Here is a 26,915-nt window from a genome sequence, read left to right as displayed (position 1 = left end):
CCAAAGGAAGTTGAATTATTTTGAAATTGAAGACAAAAACCTCAGCATGAGAAGTGGGAGGTTCTGGTGGCCAAGCAGAGGGAAGTTGGAATGCTGAAGTAGAAAGGGCAGGCAGGGACCGGAGGCGGCAGGCAAGGCTGGGGGAGATGTAGTAAGGACTTTAAACATAATCCTAAAATTGAGCAGAAAGCAATTGAATGGACTTCAACAAAGACAGAATAATGAAATTAAAAACACAAAAATATATCTTTCCAGTTGTTGAGTGGTAAACCGTATTAGAAGGGGGGACAGCTGGAAATCTGTTTCAGTCACCTGAAAGTGATCTGACTGTACCTGGACAAAGGTGGCCAAGGGGGAGAAAGGGAGCACATAGAGGAACTCTCGGAGAGTAAAGGCGGAGGACTTGGGCATCTGATGGAGGAGATGGTGAAGGAAGGTTGGTAAGGCGAGTGTAAATTTCTGCTTATGCAAGCTGGAAGGAGGCTGTTACTTTTAATAATGGGAAAACAATGCAGGAGAGCCAGAGTTAATTTCCTGTAGGAAGAGAAATGTGAAGAGCCCTCCCTAAACTCCCCGCGGCAACAAAAGTCACGCTTTCAGCTAGCACGTAAATGCACACCCAAACCCAAGCACAGTTTTCATCTCCAAAGGAGTCCAAATTCATGAAACGAGATTAATTTGTTATGGCCCAGTGGGCACAAACATAATTGCATGCATATGCATTTTGGCAGTTGTCAACTCTATTTTAATTGAATGGTAACTTTAGTTCCCTCTAGATTCATTAATTGAGTGTCTTCTATATTCTAGTGCCTGAGAAGACAAAGATAAATAAGACGCAAGTTCTGCCCCCGAGAAGCGCATAGACTGCTGGTAGAAAAGCATATATTAAAACTAGGATGTTGTGTCATAAATCCAGAATGAAAGTAATTAACCAGAGCAAGGGGCCACTGATGAAGAGGCAAACTGATCAGCAAGTACAGTGTAGATCAATCATTCCTCATTACTATTTACCTTCTGTTCCCATTACACACACACACACACACACACACACACACTACATTAACACATTGAAGTCTATTTTGGTTTTAAATGGTATTTACACCAAAAAGAAAATTCATTCTCTCAAAAAAATAAAAATAAATTGGGATTACCCAATGTTGTAAAAATTAGTTTCTGCACCACAATGTTTTTATAGCTAGCAAATCTATGTCTTTTTATCTAGACTGTGTACCTCATATACTACAAGTGTAAGCTGAGAGTTGGTGACAAGACAAGATAGAACAAAATAATAGAGTGGCTCACCTCTGTTTATATGGTCTCTGAAGTATGTATCCTCGTTGGACAGGAACCAAGGAAAAATCAGTTTGAGTTGTTTACTTCAATTTATTTTATTTCCCCATAGCTTCAGATAATTTGGAAGTGAGATTGTTTATATTCCTATATCTCATTCTTTGTTTTTATCTTTAAGCACTTAGCTTTCTAAATTTTATTAATCTCATTTTCCCTTGATTTCATTTTAGCAGCTATTTCATTTCCCAATGGAGGGATAGAAAGTGGGATAAATTGTTCAGAGAGCTGATTCTCAGGATAACGTCCCTCACCTTCACCGACGATTTGGCACTAGTAATTAGGAATGTGTGAACATTCATTTTATCATGTATTTTAATTTCAGCCACCAATTCATGATGTACAGAATGAAATGTTGTGTAGTAGAAAGAATCATAAAATAAGAGCTACCATTTAATAAATATCTATACCATGCCTGGATTTTTATATATATTCCAGCATTGTGTTCCCAATGCAAACTCATGAGGTTAGTATTATCACTCCAGGTGTATTGTTAAAACCGAGTCTGGAAACAGTTAACTTCTCCAAGGTCTCACACCTGGTTGGAAGGTAAATCAAACCCCTTTCACTACACCCTCTTCTGGTTTCCTTCTTGCTTTTTTAGAGTAACAAAAGAAATTGCAGAAATGGTCTTGGAAGAGCTATTCACTATTTTAAGATCAGTAATAATGGCTAAACGCAGCAGTAAATAGAGGGAAAAAAATCAGTTTGTCTGACATGAATGTATAACAAAATGGGAAAGAAAATGTTTTTGCACTCACGTTAACTTCTGGTATGATTAACAAGACATGCTTGCCTGTTCTGTTGTTTTACATTGTGGGAGAGAAAAGAGCTGTGTGTTGTATTCAAGCCAGAACAGTCTCAAGGTAATCAGAAAGAACACTTACTACTCCTTTGCCACTTAGGAAAAATAATCTATTTTCCATTTCTTTTACTGGCAGGTTCAATCTGCTGGTATAAAACCTTACATGTGTTTTTTTCTACTTTTTATTCAGTTTATTACTTTTATGAAATGCTTAATTGACGTGATTATATTTGTCTGAGAATTCTTTTGACTTGTAGTGGTACAAATAATCCTAAAGCATAAAAGAAATTTGAATATGGGTTTGTTTTCTAGATTTTATGCAACAGATCTCAGTGGGAGACTTGGGATGCTGAGGTCAGATCTTTTGTGTTGCCAAAGATTGTTTGAAATTTCAAAGTTGATCTGGCTTTCATAAACATAATGAACAAGCTGAGAAACTTGACGTTTGAATTTAGCCTTCCAAAATATTGTTTCTTTTTCACTTTTTTCCATTTTAATTTTAGCATTTGAATAGCAAAATAATTAACTGGATTCTGTTTTTATGTGTCCAAAATTTTTTGAAAGTTGAAAAAATATTCAAAGATGATGGAGGAAATGGTTGGGTTTGGTTTTTATTCCCGCAAGTCCAGTTGTCTTTGTATTGCTAATGCTCATTATTTTGAATCATATTCAGAGAATTTTGTTGGTTATCTATTGAAAATAAACACCTTTATAAATGCAAGAAAGATAAGTGTGTTAATGTTTTCAAGCAAATGATTGTGTGTGTGTTTGTGTGTATATAGGAACAAACAACAATTGACTGTTTTTCAAGAGACTTGATAAGGGGTTCAGATACTACTTGTTTGCTAAGACTCATGACTTTCCATTGAAAGAGATATGAATGATAATGAAATTCTGATCATCTGCACATAAGTGTTTTCATAAGCATTAATTTCAGGAAACAAGAAAGATCTAAAGAATTTCATCTGGGTGGTTAGATAAACAAAGCAGGAATCAACTCAAGTGTATCATAGCATGTTCCCCTGTGCTGAAGAGATGTAAGTGTAGGTAGAAAGGAAGCTAAATTTTAAATTATATATTATATGTACAAACTTGACCAAGGTTTTATTGAAATTAAACACAGTAAATTTACTGGACATTTTTGTGTTTTATGCCCATTCAAAATCTCCATACTAGACCCACATTATTGCACTACAACTAATTAGAAAACACTGGGTTTAAACAAGATACTGTCTTTTCAAGGAACATGCCTCCTTCTAAGCAGAGCTGATTTATCTACAATTGGCTGAGAACAATGAACTATGTAGGTGATTGTATAACTACACTCCCTGTTACATTCTTCTCCCCCTTGAGTGACTGAAAGTTTTTATTCACATATAAATACTTTATCCCTAAAGATTTTGATGTATTAGATGCTATTATAAAATGGTATTGGTTTTTAAAATTTAATATTTGGTAAGTATTTTTTTCCAGAATACAAAAATACAACTGATTGTATATATTGACTTTATAGCCAATAAACTTACTAACTTCACTGTTAGTTATAGTAGACTGTGGAAAGAGTTGAATTTTGTACTTACAAATTTTTATGGTAGGAAAATGAGTGTTTTACTTCTTTCCCATTTCTATTTAATTTAATTTTCTCTTCACTGGCTAAGATCTCTCCTCTTGTATCACACTGAGCAATAGTAGTCTTAGCAGTACCCATTTCTCAAGTCTGATATTCAATATTTCATCATTAAGAATTTTTGCTTTAGGCTTTCTGCAGATAATTGTAATCATATCATATATTTTTCCTTTTATTTTTGGTTTCCCAAGTTTTTTTTTAAAATCATAAACTGGTGTTGAATTTTATCAGTGCAGTTATTTTATCTACTGATTTCTTTATTTTGTTAATGTTTATTAGGTGAATTATGATTATTGATAATCAAATGTTAAGCCAATTTTATATTCCTGGAATATATTCATCTTCTTTTTGATATACTAAATCTTTTTAACCACTAGATATTTCTTGCTGATGTTTCTGTTCTGGTTTTTATATCCAGGTTAGATGAAGATATTTCAAGTATATCAGATGTTGGTATCAAGTTTGATTTGATCTCATAAAATGAGTTGGGCTGTGCTTACCCATTTTCTTTTACTGGAAAACTTTATGAAAAATTGGTGCCATTTCCTGATATAAAACTCTTTTCTTTATATAGCCTTATTAAATAAACTTTGTTGGATTTTAAAGACTTTTTCTCTTAAAAGGGTATCGCTCACTCATTTATTTATTCATTCAGTTACTTAACATTAATTACTAGATTGATGAAACTGGAGAACTTAAAGCTTTTAATACTATTTTATGTGTTAAAAAATAAGCAATACTGTACTTAAATACAGTACTCTTCGAATAGAAAATCATTCTCATACCTGTTATATTGTACTTTGCATTAAAAACAGAATAGAGGTCCTGGATGGTTGGCTCAGTGGTAGAGCGTCGGCCTGGCATGCAGGAGTCCCCGGTTCGATTCCCGGCCAGGGCACACAGGAGAAGTGCCCATCTGCTTCTCCACTCCTCCCCCTCTCTTTGCTCTCTGTCTCTCTCTTCCCCTCCCACAGCCAAGGCTCCATTGGAGCAAAGTTGGCCCGGGCGCTGAGGATGGCTCTGTGGTCTCTGCCTCAGGTGCTAGAATGGCTCTGGTTGCAGCAGAGCAACGCCCCAGATGGGCAGAGCATCACCCCCTGGTGGGCATGCTGGGTGGATCCTGGTCGGGCGCATGTGGGAGTCTGTCTGACTGCCTCCCCATTTCCAACTTCAGAAAAATACAAAATAGAAATATATACTTAGGAGGAAGTTTTCATTTTTCCAAAAGCAAAATGATATCTTGCCCTTTGGTTGTAAAATATACTTTTCATGAATTAAAATATCAAAGGTAAAAATGAGCACGTGTATTTTTACTGATCACTAGAGAGGAAAGCTGTGGGCATTGACTTGCATGTGTGATAGCCTATGGCAGCCCCAAGTCTTTTGTAATTATAGGTAGACGGGGGCTCTTGAGATGCATCTTAGGAAGGTGAACATGGATGCTGTCTCATTTTCTAATTTTAAGTTGTTAAAGGCATTGTTGACATGCCTTTTTCTATTTTCTGTTATTATTACTTTGCAAAGGGCTGGAGTGTACTCACAGAAACCCGGACTATTTCTCCCTTGTTGGCTTTGACTTCACAAATATCAGCAGAGGTTAAAAATGGATTTTTTTCTGACAATCCACATTTCTGCAAAGACTGCAGTTTTTTCAATTCTTTAAAAGGAATCTATAACATGGCTTTTCTCTGTTGTCAAACTGATAGCAAATATCTGAGGACTGATTAATAAACTGAAGCTGTCTAGTCTGTAGATGCTGAAGTTGTATGTGGATTTCAATTAGGTTAATGTGTTAGGCAAGAACAGTATAATAGGTACTTTTGTTAACTTGTGGCTGTCACCTGATTGCATACCTCATCTGCTTGGTTTTTGAGAGCTTCCTTCCTTTCTCAGTTGATTACATAATGTTCTTCCTATAAACTAATGGGGGCTCTCAAAAACATCAGCCCATTTTGTCTATGTCATTACATCTAATTTAAACAAGAAATATAACACTTCTTAAATGTATTCCCTTGAATACAACATATTTAAAGTACCATGGGCCCTTTACATTTTAACACTATAAGAAGAAACATCATAAAATTTATTTACTCTTAATCCTATGATTGGCATTTTGATTGAGATGAACCATTTCCTGTTCCCTCATTTTATATCACTTAACTTTCCCATTGATCCTGACTTGAATTGGTCAAGTTTAACATTTTATTCTTCAATCCTTACTGTGTGTAAGATTAGACTAAAAGGTGATGGATGACAATGATGATTGATAATCTGAGGAAGTGATCTTAACAGTCAAGTCTTGTCTTTCCGTATTGCTACAGAACAAACCCCACAGAAATTTCGTGGCTTAAAGCAGTGTTTACGGTCTCCCCGTTTCTGTAGGTTAGGAGCCAGGTGAGGCTTGGTTGGGACCCCTGGGGCTCCAGATCTCTCAGAGCACTAGCGTCAGCCAGGGCTTGAGTGGTCTGGAGGCTCTACTTGGGGCGTATCTATGTCCGAGTTCCCTCAAACGCTTGTGGGCAGGACTGAACTTCTTTCATGTATAGTGGACTAGAGGCTGCCCTCAGTTTCTGACTACGTGAGCCGAGCCCCTTTACAGGAGAGCTATGTCACGGCTCCTGGTTTCATCAATGTGACCAACCACAGTGGCAATAAAGAGGGCTGGCAACATGAACGTCTCATTCTCTCATAACCTCATTTCATTCACTTTTACAATCTTATCTGATCACTTTGAGGATGATAACCACACACAAAAAAAATCATTATTGAGAAAACTTGAGCATAAAAATGCCCTAAATTGATGCATAGTATTTCAATTTCCCCTGCCTCTAAGTACCCGTATGGTGTGAAGTACTTACTAGTCAAAAGCATAATCATATGAAAAAGATTGGTATGGTTTAGGTGAGAAAGGATAGATCACAGTATGGGAGAATTACTGTTTTAAAATATATACCTTTCTTATTTTGTGTTTTCTCTTACTTTCTCAGGTGTTTCTGGTTCCAGAATTTAAAAACAAATAAAAGCTCTCTACTATCTAATATATAACTTCATTATTATTTATTACAGAGTTACATTGTAAAGATCAATATTTTAATTGTAGTGTACAGCTATGACAAAATAGTAGGAAAGAAGGTTGAGTGTACTCAGGATTTGAGTGGAAATCTCATTTGTCTGTGGGGCAGTTGAATTCACTGTGAAATGTTTTGTGTTACGGAAACTGCAAATGTTTTTTTTTTTTTGTTAAATTCTTTACCCTTAAGGTTTAGACTCAAGAGTAATTTAAAGGAAATTCCATTCATATGTTTATAATTTAATTTGTTCAGCTGGCTTTTCCTTCTCTTTTCTACTTGATGGCTAAGGACTCTCTTGAGCAGCTACTTTTAGGGGTATTTTGGCAAGATTAGACTGAGTCACAAACCAAAAAGTTCAGCTTGAAATTCAACATCAATGATGTACAGAGGCTGAACAGTACCAAGAAGCTGTCTGATTGTGAATCTAAATGCAATAAATACCAAGTTGGAGGTAATTTGGTGGCATTGAAGTACATTGAAACTAATTCTGGTTAGTGGTGACTCCAAGTCAATACATTTCCTTATTCTTAAATTAAATGTTGTTTTGGATACTTGTTAGTATTCTTAGTAATTCTATAAAATTTTTATCTTACTATTTGCTACTTATTGAGAGTCACTGTTCAATGAACTATTTCAACAGGAATCAATGATGACACATAGAAATTCATATCCGAAATTCACTGAAAGTAACTATGGCTTTCCCTTAAGTCTTTGTTCACCCCTATGTAATTGTAGTGAGAATGAATCAAACAGGAAGCAATTTGACATGGAGGAATTATTTTCCCCAAGTACTGCTGACATTCCCATATATACATGAGTGTTTAGCTAGCTCAGTCTGCTGAATAACAACATTACAATTATATACAGCCAAGCTAAAATAAACTGTATACTGCATGTTAATGTTTACATATACAAGTGGGCCCTTGTCTATGGGGGGGGGTTAGGTTTCAGAACCCCCTGCAATAGGCAAAAATCTGCGAAGTAGTGACTTTATATTTTTTTATTATTTATATATGTTTTTAAGGCTTTATAGACCCTCCCCACACAGAATACAATGCTCTGGTTAGTCGCTTCCCATCCATCAGCCCATAGCGTGCCACGTACAATCTCACATGGGCAAACTAGCTTAAGTGGAAGCAGCCGTAGCTGCGTTTTCCATATGTGCGAGTCCTTGTCTACTCATCTGCTATACACTACATATTTTATTTCAATTTAATATTCTTTTAATATATTTCAATTAATATTTTTTACATTTTTTATAGTTTTCAATTTTTTAGGCTAGAAAATGCTTATTTTACTGCAAAAATAATTAAAATAGTAAATATATAAAAATACCTATATACTGCAAAATCATGCGATATAGCGAAAAATCTGCAATACAAAATTAGATACATACAATTTAAGAATTCGTGATACAGTGGGACCGCGAAAAGTGAACTATGATATGGCGAGGGATGACTGTACATATGTGTGTGTATACATACATACATATACAGAGATTATATATATCTGTGACACTGGGACTTTCCATTCTAACTGTCATAGGGAGGCATTGATAAGTTTTAAGTAGAGAGTTATGTAATATATATATTGCTGTGGCTTGAGAAGGCACTTTAAGAATCAGGGACCTAAAAAAAAAAAAAAGAATCAGGGGCCTGATTTTTTAATTTTCCTCTTTCAAAAAAGCAGTTTAATGTTATGTTCCTGGAGGAAAGCTGAACCCCCAAAGAGTATCTTGTTCTGAGGCCAAGGACGTGAGAATAGGATGTGGCATGTTAATGCCTCTACCTCCTTCTCCACTCAGTTCTTGTGTCCTTTCGATTTCTCTTTTGCAAGAAACGCAAGAAGGTGGTATCAGCTGCTAAATTCTGTAGACTTTTAGATAGTTTTATGGGTTGATACTAAATTCTCCCCCTCAGCCCTCACTATCCCTAAGTTAAAGGGCTATGAGACCACATAATTTGTTGTGGTGTTGGGGTCAGGATGCCGACAATTTCCTCCAACATTTGTGAAGGAAACAATTTGGCATCTTGGCAATAGCTCTGAAATTTGAGATGTAAGATCTGAATTTTAAGCCCTGTTTCTGCCACTTAACAGGTTTTCTGACATTTGTTCAGGTCCTGTACATAGTGAATAGAATTTCTGTAAGCATTGTGCAAAACATGCATTAAAACTATTTTAAAATAGATACACTATGCAAATGTAAAGAGATATTACATCTGGAGATTGATGCTTGAAAATCTACTGTTAGCATTTTATCATAGTTTAAGCCTTCACTGCCTCTTAAAATTTAAAAAATCAGACCAGGGGAAGGCACTGAAACCCGAGGCTGTGAGTGAAGAGCTTTTCACTCACAAAGCCCTAAGACAGGAATGAACACGACCTCTTCAGGGATCAGGGACAAGCTCAGCACTGTGGCCAGAAGGAAAGGTGAGGAAGCGGTGGACTGTCAGGAGTCAAGGTCAGGGAGGGAGGGGCTGGTGCCACATCATGTGACACTGGGACTTTCCATTCTAAATGTCATAGGGAGGCATTGATAAATTTTAAATAGAGAGTTATGTAATTGTATTTAAAAATTCATAAAGCTGCTTTGGCTTGCATACCAAGTAGACAGAGAAGTATTGGTAGGTATTTCAATCATGGCAATATTGAAAAAAAAACATATATATTAGCAATCATGAGAGCTAGGGTGGTTGTCTCTACAGGATACAGGCAGTGAGAGCTTACCTGGATCTGGGAAGGAATTTGCAGGCCTGAGAACATTGAACTTGCTGCCAAGATGTAGGTCAGAGAGAACTTAGGTTTTTGACCAGAGATGTTGGACGGATGCCTACGCCATTTACTGTGGTGATAACAATGGGAAATGACGACAAACCCTACCACTTGATTTTAACCCAGTGAGGTTTTTACTTTTGGTGGAGGGGGCAGGGCTTCCCAACTTCACAGGTGTAATTAGAGTAAATATGTATTGTTTTAAGCCCTGAAGTTTATGGCAGCTGGCTCGAGCTGCTAGAGGAAGCTAATACACCGTGTTAACTGCAGATTTGTCTGTTGGCCCTCAGAGCAGATTCAACGTGTTTTATCATAATAGTGTCGAATGAATATATTCAATAAATAAATCTCAGTTTCTGTACTTAAAATATTGCTTTACTTGACTGTTAAGACAAGGTTGGCAATCTTACACAACTAACTAGAGGTAATTTTTGAAACTTCTCAAGGTGACTGTGGCAAATATTTGGGGTAGTAGGCTCTCAGTAGGGCTTGACAAAGAGTAGCCGCAAATCTAAGGGCTGCCAGATCGCCTGTTAAACTTGGGGTGGGGTAGGGGCTGGAGTATGGGTTCCTTAAATCTGTTTTTCTTTTTTTCTTGTTCAGAAGAAAAAAAGTCTATCTTGTCTCATTATTGCTAGATGTGGTCAAGAGCTTTGGGTAAATCAATAATCTTGTCATTTGGGACAGTTGGGCCTTTTAAAAACTTTTTTAAAATCTTATTTATAATTCCAAAGGGTAAACTTTCATCTGTGCCACCAATATGGTCATGGCTCTCTACATGGATAATTATATTCCAGCTCATGTATAAGAAATAATGCCTAACAAACAATATCATGCATGCTTTTGTATGCAGATTGTTTTGCTTTAGTAACAGTAGAGTGAATGAAGAAAAGTCTTTGGAAACATTTATGGGTGTAGCTCACAAAAGTCTGACTACAGTGTAACATTGCTGTTCTTTCCTTTTTGATGTGGGATCTATTTTAGCCAATTTGGATTGCTAATGTAAAGAACATACTATTGGAAAATGAAACAGACTTTAAGAATACCTTTGTTGTTGTTTTTGGCTGGAAAATTTTATAACTACTTTCAAAAGTAAATATGACACTCATTTGGCCTGCATGCTCCAAACTTCATTGTGGAGTCCATGAAAACTTTCCAAACAGGTGACATAGAGCAGTCTGGTCACTTTGTGCATTCCATCAGACAGTGTGAGAAGTTATAACTGAATCATTCCACCATGAAAGGACTTTCTCTTGTTCAGTATGAAGTGGAACCAAGTCTGTGAAGAATATCTGCCTTAGCTGCAGACATTATTTAAGAGCAAGTATGTAAATGGGGTAGTTGGCTAAGGAGTTTTGCTGAGGATGTACGTAGGAAAATTGGGGTAGTTCATGGCTTTGTTCACTGAAACCCCAAAATGAATGTAAATATTGGAAAATGTGGGTGAATTTAATATTAAAGAAAATCTAGATCTGAAGATGGATGTAGAGTAGGCAGACACACAGACTCCCAGCTCACACCACTGAACTGGATTATAAACTCATTTATGAACAATCAGCATGAAAAACCAAATCTGGACTACAAGAACAGCTCTCAAAAACCAAGGAGCAAAGAAGAAGCCACAACAAAACTGGTAAGGAGCGCCTGAATCTCCCCTGCTTACAGGAATGGGGGGGGGGTGAGGCTGAGAGCCCAGAAGGGATCTCACTCCAAGGAAAAGAGCAGTAAATACAGCTCAAAGCCACTTACCTGGCGACTAGGGAATGAGGTGTGTTGAAAGGGCCAGCTTGTCTTCCAAAAAGAAAGGGGAGAGACAGAGACAGATGGTGAGGGGCAGAGGAATGCAGGGGACAGCCTGAAAAGCTGACTCATTCAGTACTGGAGGTGGCCATAGCTGGGGGAGGGGTTGATCCCAGCAAAGCAAATACAAAGTGCTTCCAGGTCACAGATCTCCAGACATCTCTCCAACTCCAATCAGTGCAACAAGACACAGCTGAAAACAAGAAGTGGGAGGAGGGGCAATAACAGAGGTCTCCATAGAGATCTAAGATACACCTCCCCCTACTGAAGCTGAGAAAGCAACCCACCCCCAGAGAGATTAACCAGCAGAAGAGGACTTCAGAGACTCAGGTTACACCCACTGCATTCCTGGATACAGTTTCAAATAAGCCCCCTGCTGAGATCAGAAAGCAAGACAATCACCTGTTAAGAAAACAAACAAATCAAGACTTCAGAGAGGCCCAAATCAGAAAGTGGATTACAAATAATAGCTGATGCCAACCCAAGAAGACCTAGAAATAACACAATTAAAAACTTGAGGCAGACAACACCAAGCCTAGACTCAACCAGCTCTACAAACAAAACACCAAATACACAGATATAATGAGAAGACAGAGAAGTGTAATACAAATGAAACCACAAGAGAAACATCCAGGAAATGAACTGAGTGGTATGGAAATAACCAAACTTCTGGATGCAAAGTTCAAAATATGACTGTAAGGATGCTTAGGGATCTTAGAACAACAATGGATGGTCATTACAAATACCTAAATAAAGAAATAGCAAGTATAAAAAAGGATATTGAAATATTAAAAAAAAGCCCTGGCCAGTTGGCTCAGTGGTAGAGCATTGGCCTGGCGTGAAGAAGTCCCAGGTTTGAATCCCGGCCAGGGCACACAGGAGAAGCGCCCATCTGCTTCTCCACCCCTCCCCCTCTTCCTCCTCTCTGTCTCTCTCTTCTCCTCCTGCAGCGAGGCTCCATTGGAGCAAAGATGGCCCGGGCGCTGGGGATGGCTCCTTGGCCTCTGCCCCAGGCACTAGAGTGGCTCTGGTCGCAACAGAGTGACGCGCCGGAGGGGCATAGCATTGCCCCCTGGTGGGCAGAGCATCACCCCCTGGTGGGCATGCCGGGTGGATCCCGGTCGGGCGCATGCGGGAGTCTGTCTGACTGTCTCTCCCCATTTCCAGCTTCAGAAAAATACAAAAAAAAAAAAGAAAGAAATACTAAAAAAGAATCAGTTGGAGATGACAAATAAAATATCAGAAATGCAGATCACAATGGAAGGAATTAAAAACAGTATGGATGAAGCTGAGGATCGAATCAGCAAATTGAAGGACAACTGGAATGAAGGCATAAAAGCAGAGAAGAAAAAAGAAGACTCAAAAAGTCTGAGGAAACCCTTAGAGAGCTCTGTGACAACATAAAAAGAGAAATAACATCAGCATTATAGGGGTTCCTGAAGAAGAAGAGAAAGAACAAGGGATAAAGACTTTGTTCAATCATATCATAGCTGAAAACTTCCATCAATTAGTGCAAGAGAAACTCTCACAAGTTCAAGAAGCACAGAGAACTGCATTAAAGAGAAACCCAAATAAATCTACACCAAGACACATGATAATTAAAATACCAAAGCTAAGTGATAAAGAGAAAATATTAAAAGCTGCTAGGGAAAAAAAGGCTATCACCTACAAAGGAGCCTCCATAAGCATGACATCAGACTTCTTAACAGAAACACTTGAGGCCAGAAGGGAATGGCAAGAAATATTCAAAGTAATGCAGAACAAGAACCTGCAACCAAGACTACTTTATCCAACAAGGCTATCATTTAAAATTGAAGAAATTAAAAGCTTCCCAGACAAAAAAATCTCAAGGAATTTATCACAACCAAACCAATGCTGCAGGAAATGTTAAGGGGCATGGTGTAAACAGATCAAAGTGGAAAAATAATATAGCAAAAGAGGAATACAGCTTTAAAGCATAAAATGGCAATAAACAACTACATATAAATAATAACCTTAAATGTAAATGGATTAAATGATCCAATCAAAAGACATAGGGTAGCTGCATGGATAAGAATACAGGACCCGTACATATGCTGTCTACAAGAAACACATCTTAAAACAAAAGATGCACATAGACTGAAGATAAAAAGATGGAAAAAAATATTTCATGTAAATGGAAGTGAAAAAAAACCTGGGGTAGCAATACTTATATCAGACAAAATGGACTTTAAAACAAAGGCTATAGTAAGAGATAAAGAAGGTCACTACATAATGATAAAGGGAGTAATCCAACAGGAAGATATAACTATTATAAATATCTACGCACCTAATATAGGAGCTCCTAAATATATAAAGCAGACTTTGATGGATTTAAAGGGCGAGATCAACAGCAATACTATAATAGTTGAGGATTTCAATACCCCACTAACATCATTAGATAGATCTTCAAGAAAGAAAATTAATAAAGGAACAGCAGACTTAAAGGACACACTAGATCAACTTGATTTAATAGATATCTTCAGACCCTTTCACCCTAAAGTAGCAGAATATACATTCTTTTCAAGTGCTCATGGTACATATCTCTAGGATAGACCACATGTTAGGGCACAAAAGTGGTCTCAACAAATTTAAGAAGACTGAAATCATATTAAGCACTTTCTCTGATCACAATGGCATGAAACTAGAAATCAACCACAATAGAAAAACTAAAAAATTCTCAAATACATGGAAACTAAATAGCCGGTTGTTAAATAACGAATGGATTAAGAATGAGATCAAAGAAGAAATAAAAAAATTCCTAGAAACAAATGATAATGAGCATACAACAACTCAAAATTTATGGGACACAGCGAATGCAGAACTGAGAGGGAAGTTCATAGCACTACAGGCACATTTTAAGAAGCTAGAAAAAACTCACATAAACAAATTAACCCTGCATCTAAAAGAACTAGAAAAAGAACAGCAAGTAAATTCCAAATGTTGTAGAAGGAAGAAAATAATAAAGATCAGAGCAGAAATAAATGACATAGAGACTAAAGAAACAATACAGAGGATCAATGAAACTAGAAGCTAGTTCTTTGAAAAGGTAAACAAGATCAATGAACCTTTAACTAGACTCAACAAGAAAAAGAGAGAGAGCACTCAAATAAATAAAATTAGAAATGAGAGTGGAGAGATAACAACGGACACAACAGAAATACAAAATATTGTAAGAAAATACTATGAAGAACTGTATGCCAAAAAACTAGACAACCTAGATGAAATGGACAAATTCCTTGAAACATACAATCTTCCAAAAATTAATCTGGAAGAATCAGAAAACCTAAACAGACCAATTGCACCAAATGAGATCAAAACAGTTATCAAAAAACTTCCAACAAAAAAAGTCCTGGGCCATATGGCTTCACAAGTGAATTCTACCAAATATTCAAAGAAGAACTAACTCTTATTCTTCTTAAGCTATTTCAAAAAATTCAAGAGGAAGGAAGACTTCCAAGCTCCTTTTATGAGGTGAGCATAATTTGATTCCAAACCCAGGCAAAGACAACACAAAGAAAGAAAATTATAGGCCAATATCCCTGATGAACATAGATGCTAAAATCCTCAACAAAATATCAGCAAACTGGAACCAACAATATATGGAAAAAATTATACACCATACTCAAGTGGAATTTATTCTAGGGAGGCAAGGCTGGTACAATTATCACAAAACAATCAATGTGATTCATCACATAAACAAAAGGAAGGAGAAAAAACACATGATAGTTTCCATAGATGCAGAAAAAACATTTGATAAAATCCAGCACCCATTCATGATCAAAACTCTCAACAAAGTGGGAATACAGGGAACATATCTCAACATGATAAAAGCCATCTATGACAAACCCACAGCCAACATCATCCTCAATGGGCATAAACTAAAAGCAATCCCCTTAAGATCAGGAACAAGGCAGGGGTGCCCCCTTTCACCACACTTATTCAACATAGTCCTAAAAGTTCTAGCCATAGCAATGAGACAAGAAGAAGAAATAAAAGGCATTCAAGTTGGAAAAGAAGAAGTAAAACTATCATTACTTGCAGATGATATGATATTGTATATAGAAAACCCTAAAGTCTCAGTCAAAAAACTACTGGACCTGATAAGTGAATTCAGCAAAGTGGCAGGATATAAAATCAATACTTAAAAATCAGAGGCATTTTTATACACCAACAATGAACAGTCAGAAAGAGAAATTAAAGAAACAATCCCCTTCACTATCACAACCAAAAAAATAAAGTACCTAGGAGTACATTTAACCAAGGAGACTAAAGACTTGTACTCGGAAAATTATAAAACATTGATAAAAGAAATCAAGGAAGATACAAACAAGTGGAAGCATATACCGTGCTCATGGTTAGGAAGAATAAACATCATTAAAATGTCTATATTACCCAAAGTAATTTATGAATTCAATGCAATACCAATTAAAATACCAATGACATACTTTAAAGATATAGATCACATATTCCAAAAGTTTATATAGAACCAAAAGGGAATGCAAAAAGCCTCAGCAATCTTAAAAAAGAAGAATAAAGGGGGAGGTATCACACTTTCTGATATCAAGCTATACTACAAGGCCATTGTACTCAAAACAGCATTGTACTGGCATAAGAACAGGCACAATGATCAATGGAACAGAACGGAGAACCCAGAAATAAACCCACAGCTCTATGGACAACTGATATATGACAAAGGAGGTAAGGGCATACAATGGAGTAAAGACAGCCTCATTAATTAATGGTGTAGGGAAAATTGGACAGGTACCTGCAAAAAAATGAAACTAGACCACCAACTTACACCATTCACAAAAATAAACTCAAAATGGATAAAAGACTTAAATGTAAGCCGTGAAACCATAAGCATCTTAGAAGAAAACATAGGCAGTGAGCTCTCCGACATCTCTCGCAGCAATATATTTGCCGATTTTTCTCCACGGGCAAGTGAAATAAAAGACAGGATAAACAAATGGGACTATATCAAACTAAAAAGCTTTTGTGCAGCTAAAGACAATAAGAACAGAATAAAATGACAAACTACACAATGGAAGAACATATTTGACAGTATGTCAGATAAGGGATTAATAACCAAAATTTATAAAGAACTTGTAAATCTCAACACCAGAAAGACAAACAATCCAATCAAAAAATGGGCAAAAGAAATGAATAGACACTTCTCCAAAGAGGACATACAGATGGCCAATAGGCAAATGAAAAAATGCTCAACATCACTAATCATTAGAGAAATGCAAATTAAAACCAAAATGAGATATCACCTCACACCAGTCAGAATGGTGCTCATCAACAAAACAACCCAGAATAAGTGCTGGTGAGGCTGTGGAGAAAAGGGAACCCTCCTGCAGTGCTGGTGGGAATGCAGACTGGTGCAGCCTTTTGTGGAAAACAGTATGGAGATTCCTCAAAAAATTGAAAATCGAACTGCTTTTTGACCCAGCTATTCCTCTTTTAGGAATATACCCTAAGAACACCATAGAACTGTTCCAGAAGGAGAAATGCACCCCCATGTTTATGGCAGCATTGTTCACAATAGCAAAGATCTAGAAACATCCCAAGTGTCCGTCAGTGAATGAGTGGCTTAAAAAGCTTTGGTACATATATATACTATGGAATACTACTCAGCCATAAGAAATGATGACATCGGATCATTTACAATAATATGGATGGACCTTGATAACTTTGTACAGAGTGAAATAAGTAAATCAGAAAAAACTAAGAACTATATGAACTCATACATAGATGGGACATAAAAATGAGACTCAGAGACATGGACAAGAATGTGATCATAACAGGGGGTGGGGCGGGGGGGTGGAGAGGGGGCAAGGAAGGAGAGAGAGGGTGTGGGGGAAGGGGAGCTGCACAAAGAATACCAGATAGAAGGTGACGGAAGACAATTTGACTTTGAGTGAGGGGTATGCAGCATAATCAAATGTCAAAGTAATCTGGAGATGTTTTCTCAGAACATATGTACTCTGATTTATCAATGTCACTGCATTAAAATTAATAAAAATAAGATAAAAAATATTTTTAAAAATTTATGATTCCAACACATAGATTGTTTTTAAATTAAAAAAATAAAATAAAATAAAAGCATAACCCTTCTCTCAGCATCACCTGGTTTGTTGTGGAACTGGGATGGGGGTTATTTCATAGGGTCATTTACTCTCATTAACAATAGTTATAATTTCGAGTTGTTGGCTATGTGCTCTTTTGGGTTTTATTTTAGTTTCTTTATAGCTATTATCCTTGGGAAAAGTTACATTGTCCTCTATATTATTTAATCTAAATGAAAATATACTAAATGATATTTATATAGCCATGTAAGTTTCAGATTCATGGCCACCTGTCCAAATTCAGAGGGTGATAAGACTTTGGCATGATTGGGTTTTTGTGGGGTTCTTTACAAAAAAGAATTGTGCACTCTTGTCTGTTAGCCACATGGAATAGTAGCAAGATTATTTTATATGAAAATAAGATTCAACTGGACTCTCTATAGTTCGACCACAGCTAATACTAATTTCATTTTTGGCTTATGGTCTCAATGAATGTTTTGGCTTATTTATTTGGCATTATGATGTTGGATTAGATTGCATAAAAAATATTGGGATCGTTTGTGGTTTTGTTCACTGAAATCTTGAAATAAACACAACTCTTAAGAAACGCTGAGGAATTCAGCAAATGTCAGGATTCCAAATACATGATAAGTACCATAGATTGTATATGTATCTGTATATACATGAAATATACTTAAGCTGTGAACTCAGACCTTCCTTAGATAAAATATCCTTATGCCTTAGTATTTGTTCACTGGTGAGACATTTGAGGAAAAGTTTTAAACAGATTTCTCTTGAACCTGACTGGCTTCCCAAAAACTACACAAGAGTAGTTAAATTAAGTTATATCCTCCAAGAAATTCTAGATTATCTGAACCTAAATTTGTAGTTGGCAGGAAAAGCACTATAAAAGCTTCAAGATGATCGGCCTGCCAGAAAAGAGAAATTTCATTTTCCACGGCTCATTACAAATTATACTTTGGCACTTTATAAAATGAATTGTGGGTTGTGGATTTTGGATCTGTCTTTCTTCTTCTTTTATTTATATACCCAAAGAAATAAGAGTGATCACTTTCTACCTCTGACCTATAAGGTAGCATATGTTTTCTCCTCTTAAAAACACAGAAAACATGGCTAATGTCTGAGAATGGTAGCAATCACATTAAGATACAGTTTGGAGATGTTATTTGAAATATTTTATTTTATTTTTTTAATTATTATTATTTTTTTTGTATTTTTCTGAAGCAGGAAACGGGGAGACAGTCAGACTCCCACATGCGCCTGACCGGGATCCACCTGGCACGCCCACCAGGGGGCGATGTTCTGCCCATCTGGGGTGTCGCTCTGTCATGACCTGAGCCACTCTAGCGCCTGGGGCAGAGGCCAAGGAGCCATCCCCAGCACCGGGCCATCTTTTGCTCCAATGGAGCCTTGGCTGTGGGAGGGGAAGAGAGAGACAGAGAGGAAGGAAAGGGGGAGGGGTGGAGACGCAAATGGGTGCTTCTCCTGTGTGCCCTGGCCGGGAATCGAACCCGGGACTTCCTCACGCCAGGCCAACTCTCTACCACTGAGCCAACAGGGCCGAAATAGTTTGTTTTAAAAGAAATGGAGTTCATTGTTATCGTGGATCATTGTCTGAGAAAAATATTGTCTTTCTCAAATACTGTTTTACTGAAAACCTAGATAATAGACAAGACATCACATTGATTTGAAACAGTGGCACATGGCTTCAGCCCTGTTAGGCAATGGCGCGTGGTTGAGGAGCTCAGTGGGCAGTGAAGAGTCAGCCGGAACAGGTGGGCTCAGCACCTGGCTTCATGCCAGTTCTTGAACGTAAAGATCCTTTCTACCGGATCACCTAATGCAATTTACGATTTTGTAATGACTCTTGGCAAACACGAATACACTTGTTTTTAAATGTTTACATTATGCTTTTTTTGTGCCACAATGCTTTGGGGAAATAAAACATCTAAGCTTTAAATATTTGGCAGCATGTACAAATTTATTTTACATTATTTAGTTGCCCTCCTTGTGCAAGTATTTCCTGCCTCTTTAGGATTTTAAAACCGCTGATTCACAAGAAATGTAGACTAGAACTATTCATATAATTTCATCATAGTGTATGAATTTTTAAAGGTGATACTTAACCATGGGCAAAATGAGAACTGTATCAAAGTGAGGCCATATAACCACTTACTGTCATTATTTCATTTATTACCATCACTGCATTTTTCACATTGACTATTTAGTATTTTTTTTGCAGAGTATTCTTTAAAATACAGTATTTTTGTCTGCTTTAGACCCACTTGAAAATAGGACATTTTACTTTCCTCAATATTAAAAACTGATCCATTTTTTCCTCTTTTTATCAGTGTATGTGCTGTCATATCTATAGTTACAAACGTTCCTTAGCATTATGTTTTGAATCAGTATTAATCTATTTTCTCCTTGCTCATGCTCTTATTAACATCATTGTGTATCTATTAGAGGACCTAGGCTTCTTCATAAAAATAAATCTAAAAAGAGTTTCATTTCCTATAGGTTAATGGAAAGCAATAAGTATAAACTATAAAACAAAAATCCCTTTGGGCCCTATTTTATTCTTCCCTGATACTGTAATTTTGCCAAAAATGCTTTTATTTCTGGTCCGCTTCATCCTTCAGATAATGCATAAGACTGTTACTTCAGAAAGACTTCACAACTAAGTATGTAGGTATGTGTTGAATCACAATATACTGTTTATTTCTTTCAAAAACAGAGGAAATGCATGATCGTTTAATTTGATTTCCTGCTTTTGGTTTTTAGCAAGGTCCCAAGATGGCTGAAGCCATGTCTGTTTCCTTGACTGTCACAGATAGGGCCAGAGATAGACTTCCCACTGAAATGTAGGACCTGAAGGGAGAGGGAAGAGTCACGCCCAGGTTCCACTAGTGCTGCCCCAGGGACAGAAAGCCAGGGTGAGATGGGTGTGTGGGGAGAAGGAACAGTGGTCCTGTGTAGAGGGCGGATCGCACAAAAGGTATTGTTGAGGCCAGGTCTGTACAAAGGACAGACACAGCAGGGTGCCTGAAGCCCAGGACAGGGAAGCAGGGTGACAGAGGAGGGTGGGGATGAAGAGCTGTGATGGGGAGACTGAGTTCACTCAAACTGCAATGTCAGTTCGGCCAGCAAAGAGTAGGAAAGCTTTCTTCCCGCATCAACATGGATGGACCTAGAGATGGTATGCTCAGTGAAGTAAGTCAGAGAAGGACACACCGTATGACTTCACGACTAGGTAAAATCTAAAGAACAAAACAAACAAAACAGAAGCAGGCTCACAGATACAGAAAACTGACTGATGATTGACAGGGGTTGGGGTGGGGACTGGGTGAAAGGGTAAAGAGATTAAGAAGTTTAGATTCGTAGCTACAGAGTAGTGACAGAGATACAAAGCACGACATAGGGACTAGAGTCAATAACTGTGTGAGAGTTACGACTGCCTGGGGCCAGGTAGGGACAGGAAATATTGCAGGGACCGCTCTGGGAAACGCACGACTGTCTGACCGCGACTCTGTACAGCTGAAGCTAATGCAGAATGATGTTGACTGTCAGCTGTAATTAAAGAAAAAGAAAGCACAATGTCAGGGTAAGTTGACTAATTGTGGTGTTGTTTATTGAGGAACATGTGAGCATAAAAATATCCAAAATGAAAGTCTGCCAAATATACTTTTGAAATAATCCAAAAGATGATTTCATTGGAGTGAAAATAAATATTTAGAAACTTGTGGATTTTTTGATATAGTGAGGCAGTGGTTCCCAACTCAAACCTCCTTAATCCCTAAACTCGGTTCACCCCTGGTAAGTATCTGACTTAGACTGACTTAGTTTCTAATGCAACCTGGGTGGAGCTGATAGTACTGACTATTTCACTGAATAATATTCATATAATATACAATTGAGATTGTAACTTCATTAAATGAAATTCAGAACTGTTTTTGCAAATTTTACTTATTGATTGTTGTTCTTTAATTAAGTACATTGTTTCTCTTTTTAAAAGAGAAAAGGAAACTGAAAGAAAGAATTAATATATATATTAATTCTATTTTTAAAGATATTCAAATTTTAAGGTACTGATTTATTTTTAAATATGGCAAGAATAAATTTGTTTAATATGGCAAAATAAGTTTTCTGTCTTTATTTTAGAATTTCAACTAAAAGAAATTATATATATATATATATACATATATATATATATATATTCCAAGGTGACATATTAGTGTCTTTATAGCACAGAGAAGAATTATCACCTCTCCTAAGAGACAGCCTGGGCCAGCCAATCTGTAGGCATGTTCCCATGTCAAGGTGGCAAGAACTGAGTGACCCTTTTAGAAACAAAGGTATGTCTCAAAGGCAGTTTATGTAGTTTGTTCAAGATCATCTGTTTTGGAAGTGACAGAGTCAGAACTTGAACCAGTCGAGTCTGCAGCCCAATCTCTTACACACGGAGCTCCTCTTTAGTGAGAAATAACATGTTTAGTAATATTACCTACACATTGTACGTCCATCAAATTTGATTTATTTGGTTACGCATTGCATTTAAATATCCTTGGCATTAATCATGGTAGCCTGATTGAACATTTTTAATAGCTTGACTGAGGGTAATTGATACAGAAGACTGCACATATTTAAAGTATACAATTTGATGAGTTTGGACACATGCAGGCACCCATGAAACTAGTAGAACTGTGGTCAAGGTGATAAACAGATCCATCATCTCCTAGAGTTCCCTTGTGCCCTACCCCCACTGTTTTTGGTGAGAACAATGCAAAAATCAGAATAAGAGATCAAAAAGTCAATAGCATTAAGATTTTTTTTTATACATCAAAGGCTTTGTGTTGGGAGCACTGACAATTACTTTTACAATTATCTCAAATTCAACTTGAAGTGTATGCACATATGTATAGGAAAAATAAATGACTTAATAACTACACATGAGGATTAAATATCCCCATTTACCCTTGCTTAAGAAACATTTGAGAATAGGAAATACTATTCCAGTTCAAGGACTGAATAATTAAACCCAACCGACTCTTTTTTTTTTTTTTAGTCAGATGTGAAAAAATACATAGTTAATTGGTAGGCAAGGTCTCAATGTACCTGAATCCAATTACAGAGTCTTCAAAAACACTAGTGAAATAAAAGTTAATGAGACATTTTTAAAGATATTCAAATTTTAAGGTACTGATTTATTTTTAAATATGGCAAGAATAAATTTGTTTAATATGGCAAAATAAGTTTTCTGTCTTTATTTTAGAATTTCAACTAAAAGAAATAATTCATTATGTAGTGAATAATGAATAAATATACGAGAATATTTATATACGAATAAATATATCATACATAACATTTGGTGTGCTTTTAATTAAAAGTTCCCTTTGTTCTCTTCTATTTTAATATTGGTCTTGGTTTACTAATTGTCAAAGAAATTTGGTCAATTACATGCTCATTGCCCTCTGAATTATAGTAAGTGAAAGGGAACAATGCTCCAAATAAGCATTAAATATAATATGCTTGGATATATACCAATCCTAACAAAAATAATTACAACCATGAGTCAATACTATTGTGATAAGTCTTATAGCCAGGAGTGATTCAGTTTGCTACCCCTCAGACCACTAGTTAACATGTGTGTTTTTTCTTACAGCTGAAAGTGATATGCATTTAATATCATACAGTCATTTTTTTAGTGACTAAAAACTTATTTTGTAAGTTGTTGATATAATGACATTTCTTCAGTTGATTAAACGAATGGTTCATAAAAGACAGTTTATGACCTATAACTATTTAAAAGCAAATGAAAAATGAGAGGGATTTTCATGTCCATAAATTGTTTTTACTTCCACCAGAAGATCTTATTTGATAATAAAAATTGATAATCTCATACAAACACAGAGCTTTATTAATCTATAGGTTAATCTGTAATATTTTAGGTATTTATTTAAAAAATTCCCATTGGTATATCTTCATGTGCTATATTGAGTAAGTAATAATGGATGTGAATATTGATAAGAAGCATTTGCATTTATACATTAATTTTTCCTTTGCTACTTTATATGAAAAGCTGTTTGCAATTTCTTGATAAAGCTTTGGAAGTGCTGAAACTCGAGTATTATTTATTCTGTGAAGACTCTGGGTCTAGAAGACAGTTTAACATTTCTTCAGGTGTTCTGGGAGCACCCTGTCCATCCCTTAGGAAGCTAACACTAACTTGGCACATTATATGTACTAAATAGGTTGATTGAGAAAATAAATTGATTTTTATACTGGTAATTACATATGTATTTTTATTCTATGTGTTTATCTATTCTCTGGACTATAAAATCTTTTATTGTATGTGTTTGTCTCATTCTTCAGAGTGTAAAAACCAGGTGTTATTCAAAATATTTTATTTTTAAAACATCATAATATATTAACCAGAGCAAGACTTAATTCATGTATTAGATATCCTTTTAACTGCAAGTCACAGAAAACTCGATGATCATAGCTTAAGTAAATGTAGGTAATCTTTCTCACAGGGCAAAGAAACCAGAGGTATGCCTTCTAGGTACAGTGCTCAGTCAATAAATTCTTGATCTTTCTGTTCACCATCTGAAACGTTACACAGTGGCTCCTACACTTACCTCCTTCCTGAACCATGTCTTTGTTCAGGCAGGAAGAAAACAGAGGAAAAAGAGTTTCTCATTCTGACATTTTCAGGTTTTTGTAGAGGGGAAATTTCCGCAGCAGACTTCCCCTCGCATGTGATCAGTAGAACCAGGTCTCACGCTTCCTTGAGACCAGTGAATGGTCAATGAACCCAGGTCCTTGTGGAAGATTTAGACCCATCATGACTTATTCTGTGGGACTGGGGCAGGGTTATCCTCCCAGAGGTCAATAGATTCTGCATTTTACCTGAACACATTGTGCTTTAGTTATGAGCAGGGGAAGGGGGACCACCAAGTGGTAAATGGACAGTGTGTGTTACCATAAATATTAAACAAACAGAATTCCATTTGTTAAATTATTCACATCATATGCTGTCCACAGTTGCATCTTCATATTTTTGTTTGTGTTTGTACAGCATTCAATATGAGCGATTTCTGTTTCTTTGAAGATAATTACAGATGCATATATTCCTGTATCTTTTTAGTTTTGCTGGAGAAGAAAATATTCAATATTGAAAAGATGCGTTGTTTTCATCAAATTTTTAAACTATAAGCTTTGCTTTTGTAACTTCCAAAGTTTTTTTTTTTTGTCTTTTCTTAGGCCTAAAAAAATAAATATGAATTTAGATGCCATTTATCGGTTAATTGAAGAAACACAAATCTTCCGGGTGCCGCAGTCCTCTGTGACACTCCCTGGGGATAGGATCACACCGGCTCCGGCCCCCCAGGACACCTGTCCTTCCTGCGGGCCACTCAGTGGGTTGCCGGCTCGCGCTGCTCACGGCCTCTGCTGTCACAGTCAAGGTCACAGTCACGGTCACGCAGGCAACCCCAGCGACTGGGATGTCTGCGAGGAACTTCGCCTGCGAGAACTGGAAGAAGCCAAGGCCAGGGCGGCTCAGATGGAGAAGACCATGCGGTGGTGGTCCGACTGTACGGCCACCTGGCGGGAGAAGTGGAGTAAGGTTCGGGCAGAGAGGAACACCGCCAGGGAGGAAGGGAGAGAGCTCAGGATCAGGTTAGAGACAGCGATGAAAGAACTGAGCGTTCTGAAAAAGAAACAGAGTTGTGTGCCCCCAGCAGGAGCTGGAGGGGCCTGGGACCCGCTGCACCCTGGCTTCCTAGAAGTGTCCTCTGCGCAAAGGGACCGGTTTCAGATTAGCTCGCCCACGTGGGAGTCCATCAGGGAGTGTTTGGCAAAAAGAGAATGTCCGAAGGAGAACACAGGTAAAACGGTAAGGAAAAATCCGGAGATCCTGGGCATCTTAGAATGCCTTCCTTGTTGAGTGCTGGGGAGGAAGGGAAAATCGCTGGCCCAGCGGCGACAGTGTTGATTGCTACACCTAAGGACCACAGTCTGGCTGGCTTCAGCAACAGAAAGTTCTAGAAGCCAGAAGTCTGAGAGCAGGAAGTCAGCCGGGTTGGTTTCCTGCGAGGCCTCTCTCTTTGGTTGATGGATGGCTGTCTTCTCCCCTTGTCTTTACATAGTATTTTCTCTATACGTGTCTGTGTCTGAGATCCCCTTCCTAGTAAAGGTACCATCATGAAGCCCAGTCTCATAGCTTCATATTAACATAAGTTGCTCTGAATGTGCAAATTATTTATTTTTACAAGTAATAGATACCATGTTTGAGAATGTGAAGGGTTCTCTTCACATCTACTTTGCTGAGAAATTCTCGCTATCTTGGGATTTCATCTGGAATATCTTTGTACCCTAAGTGTTGAGAACATCATACATCATAGGTATTTACTGAAAGTTAGTTTATTTATGAGAAAAGATACTTCAAATTCCTTGTGATGGTAGTGAAGTAAGTAATGGCTGTTGAAGTCCCAGTTAACTGTTTTTATTTTGATCAGTTTTTTGGCCAACTCTAAAGATGGTATGTATGAATGAATGGATGGCATTACCAAAGTATTTTTCAAGGAGAATAACACTTCTTACTTTATTTTTTCAAAATAATATACATAATTGCCATTTGTTTTTGAGAGAATAAAGAGATGAGTCATACTAGTAACCTGACATGCATGTACTATTTTAAAAAATAAATAATAAAAATGAAGTATCACTAAGATTTTATTTGAACTTGGCTATGAATTGAGATTTTATTTGAACTTGGCTTTATCTCATTTTAAAGCACAAATCAGGGCAAATTTAAATTATAGACAAATATTCATAGCATGAGTTTGGTAAAGTTTTGGAATTATGATGTAAGATTTTGAGGTAGTGTGTGTGCATCTTTGCTAAATGATGCTTCTATATATTAAAATGTCCTGTTAAATTCTATTTGAGATTTAACTAGTGATCCAAAAATGTTTCGGTAAACAAGCCTATTAAAACATTCAAGATTTCCTTGAGCATTTTTTCTACTCTGTCCTGCAAAAATGTGAAAAAAAATAATCAATTGGCTTTACGTTGAAACTCTCAAATGCCTTGTGAGAAAAACTTTACAAAGAAGTTCATAAACTCATTAAATAACTCTTTACAGTTGTTCAAGTAGATGCAGGGTTATTTTTAGCTGTGATTATAAAAAGAAAACGTAACCTAAAAGTTAAAACAGACTTTTTGGAAAAATGTATTTGATTATAATAAGGTAGAACAAAGGAAGGAAGGAAGGAAGGAAGGAAGGAAGGAAGGAAGGAAGGAAGGAAGGAAGGAAGGAAGGAAGGAAGGAAAATGGAAAGAAAGAAAGAAAGAAAAGAAAGAAAGAAAGAAAGAAAGAA

General features: G+C 36.8%; 1 protein-coding gene across 2 annotated transcripts in view; it reads left to right on the top strand.

Moving 5' to 3' along the window:
* Positions 1-26,915, top strand: part of CCDC102B (coiled-coil domain containing 102B) — a 200,550-nt gene that overhangs the window by 14,959 nt on the left and 158,676 nt on the right. For both annotated transcript variants that reach the window (XM_066247332.1, XM_066247331.1), the window contains exon 2: positions 24,796-25,429. In XM_066247332.1, coding sequence (XP_066103429.1) covers positions 24,796-25,429 — 634 coding nt within the window. The remainder of the gene's footprint in view (positions 1-24,795; positions 25,430-26,915) is intronic.

Source organism: Saccopteryx bilineata, chromosome 11 (assembly GCF_036850765.1).
Source record: "Saccopteryx bilineata isolate mSacBil1 chromosome 11, mSacBil1_pri_phased_curated, whole genome shotgun sequence".
NCBI classification, from domain to species: domain Eukaryota; kingdom Metazoa; phylum Chordata; class Mammalia; order Chiroptera; family Emballonuridae; genus Saccopteryx; species Saccopteryx bilineata.
The sequence above is the reverse complement of the archived record's forward strand: the minus strand, read 5'-3'. Positions and strand labels throughout refer to the sequence as shown.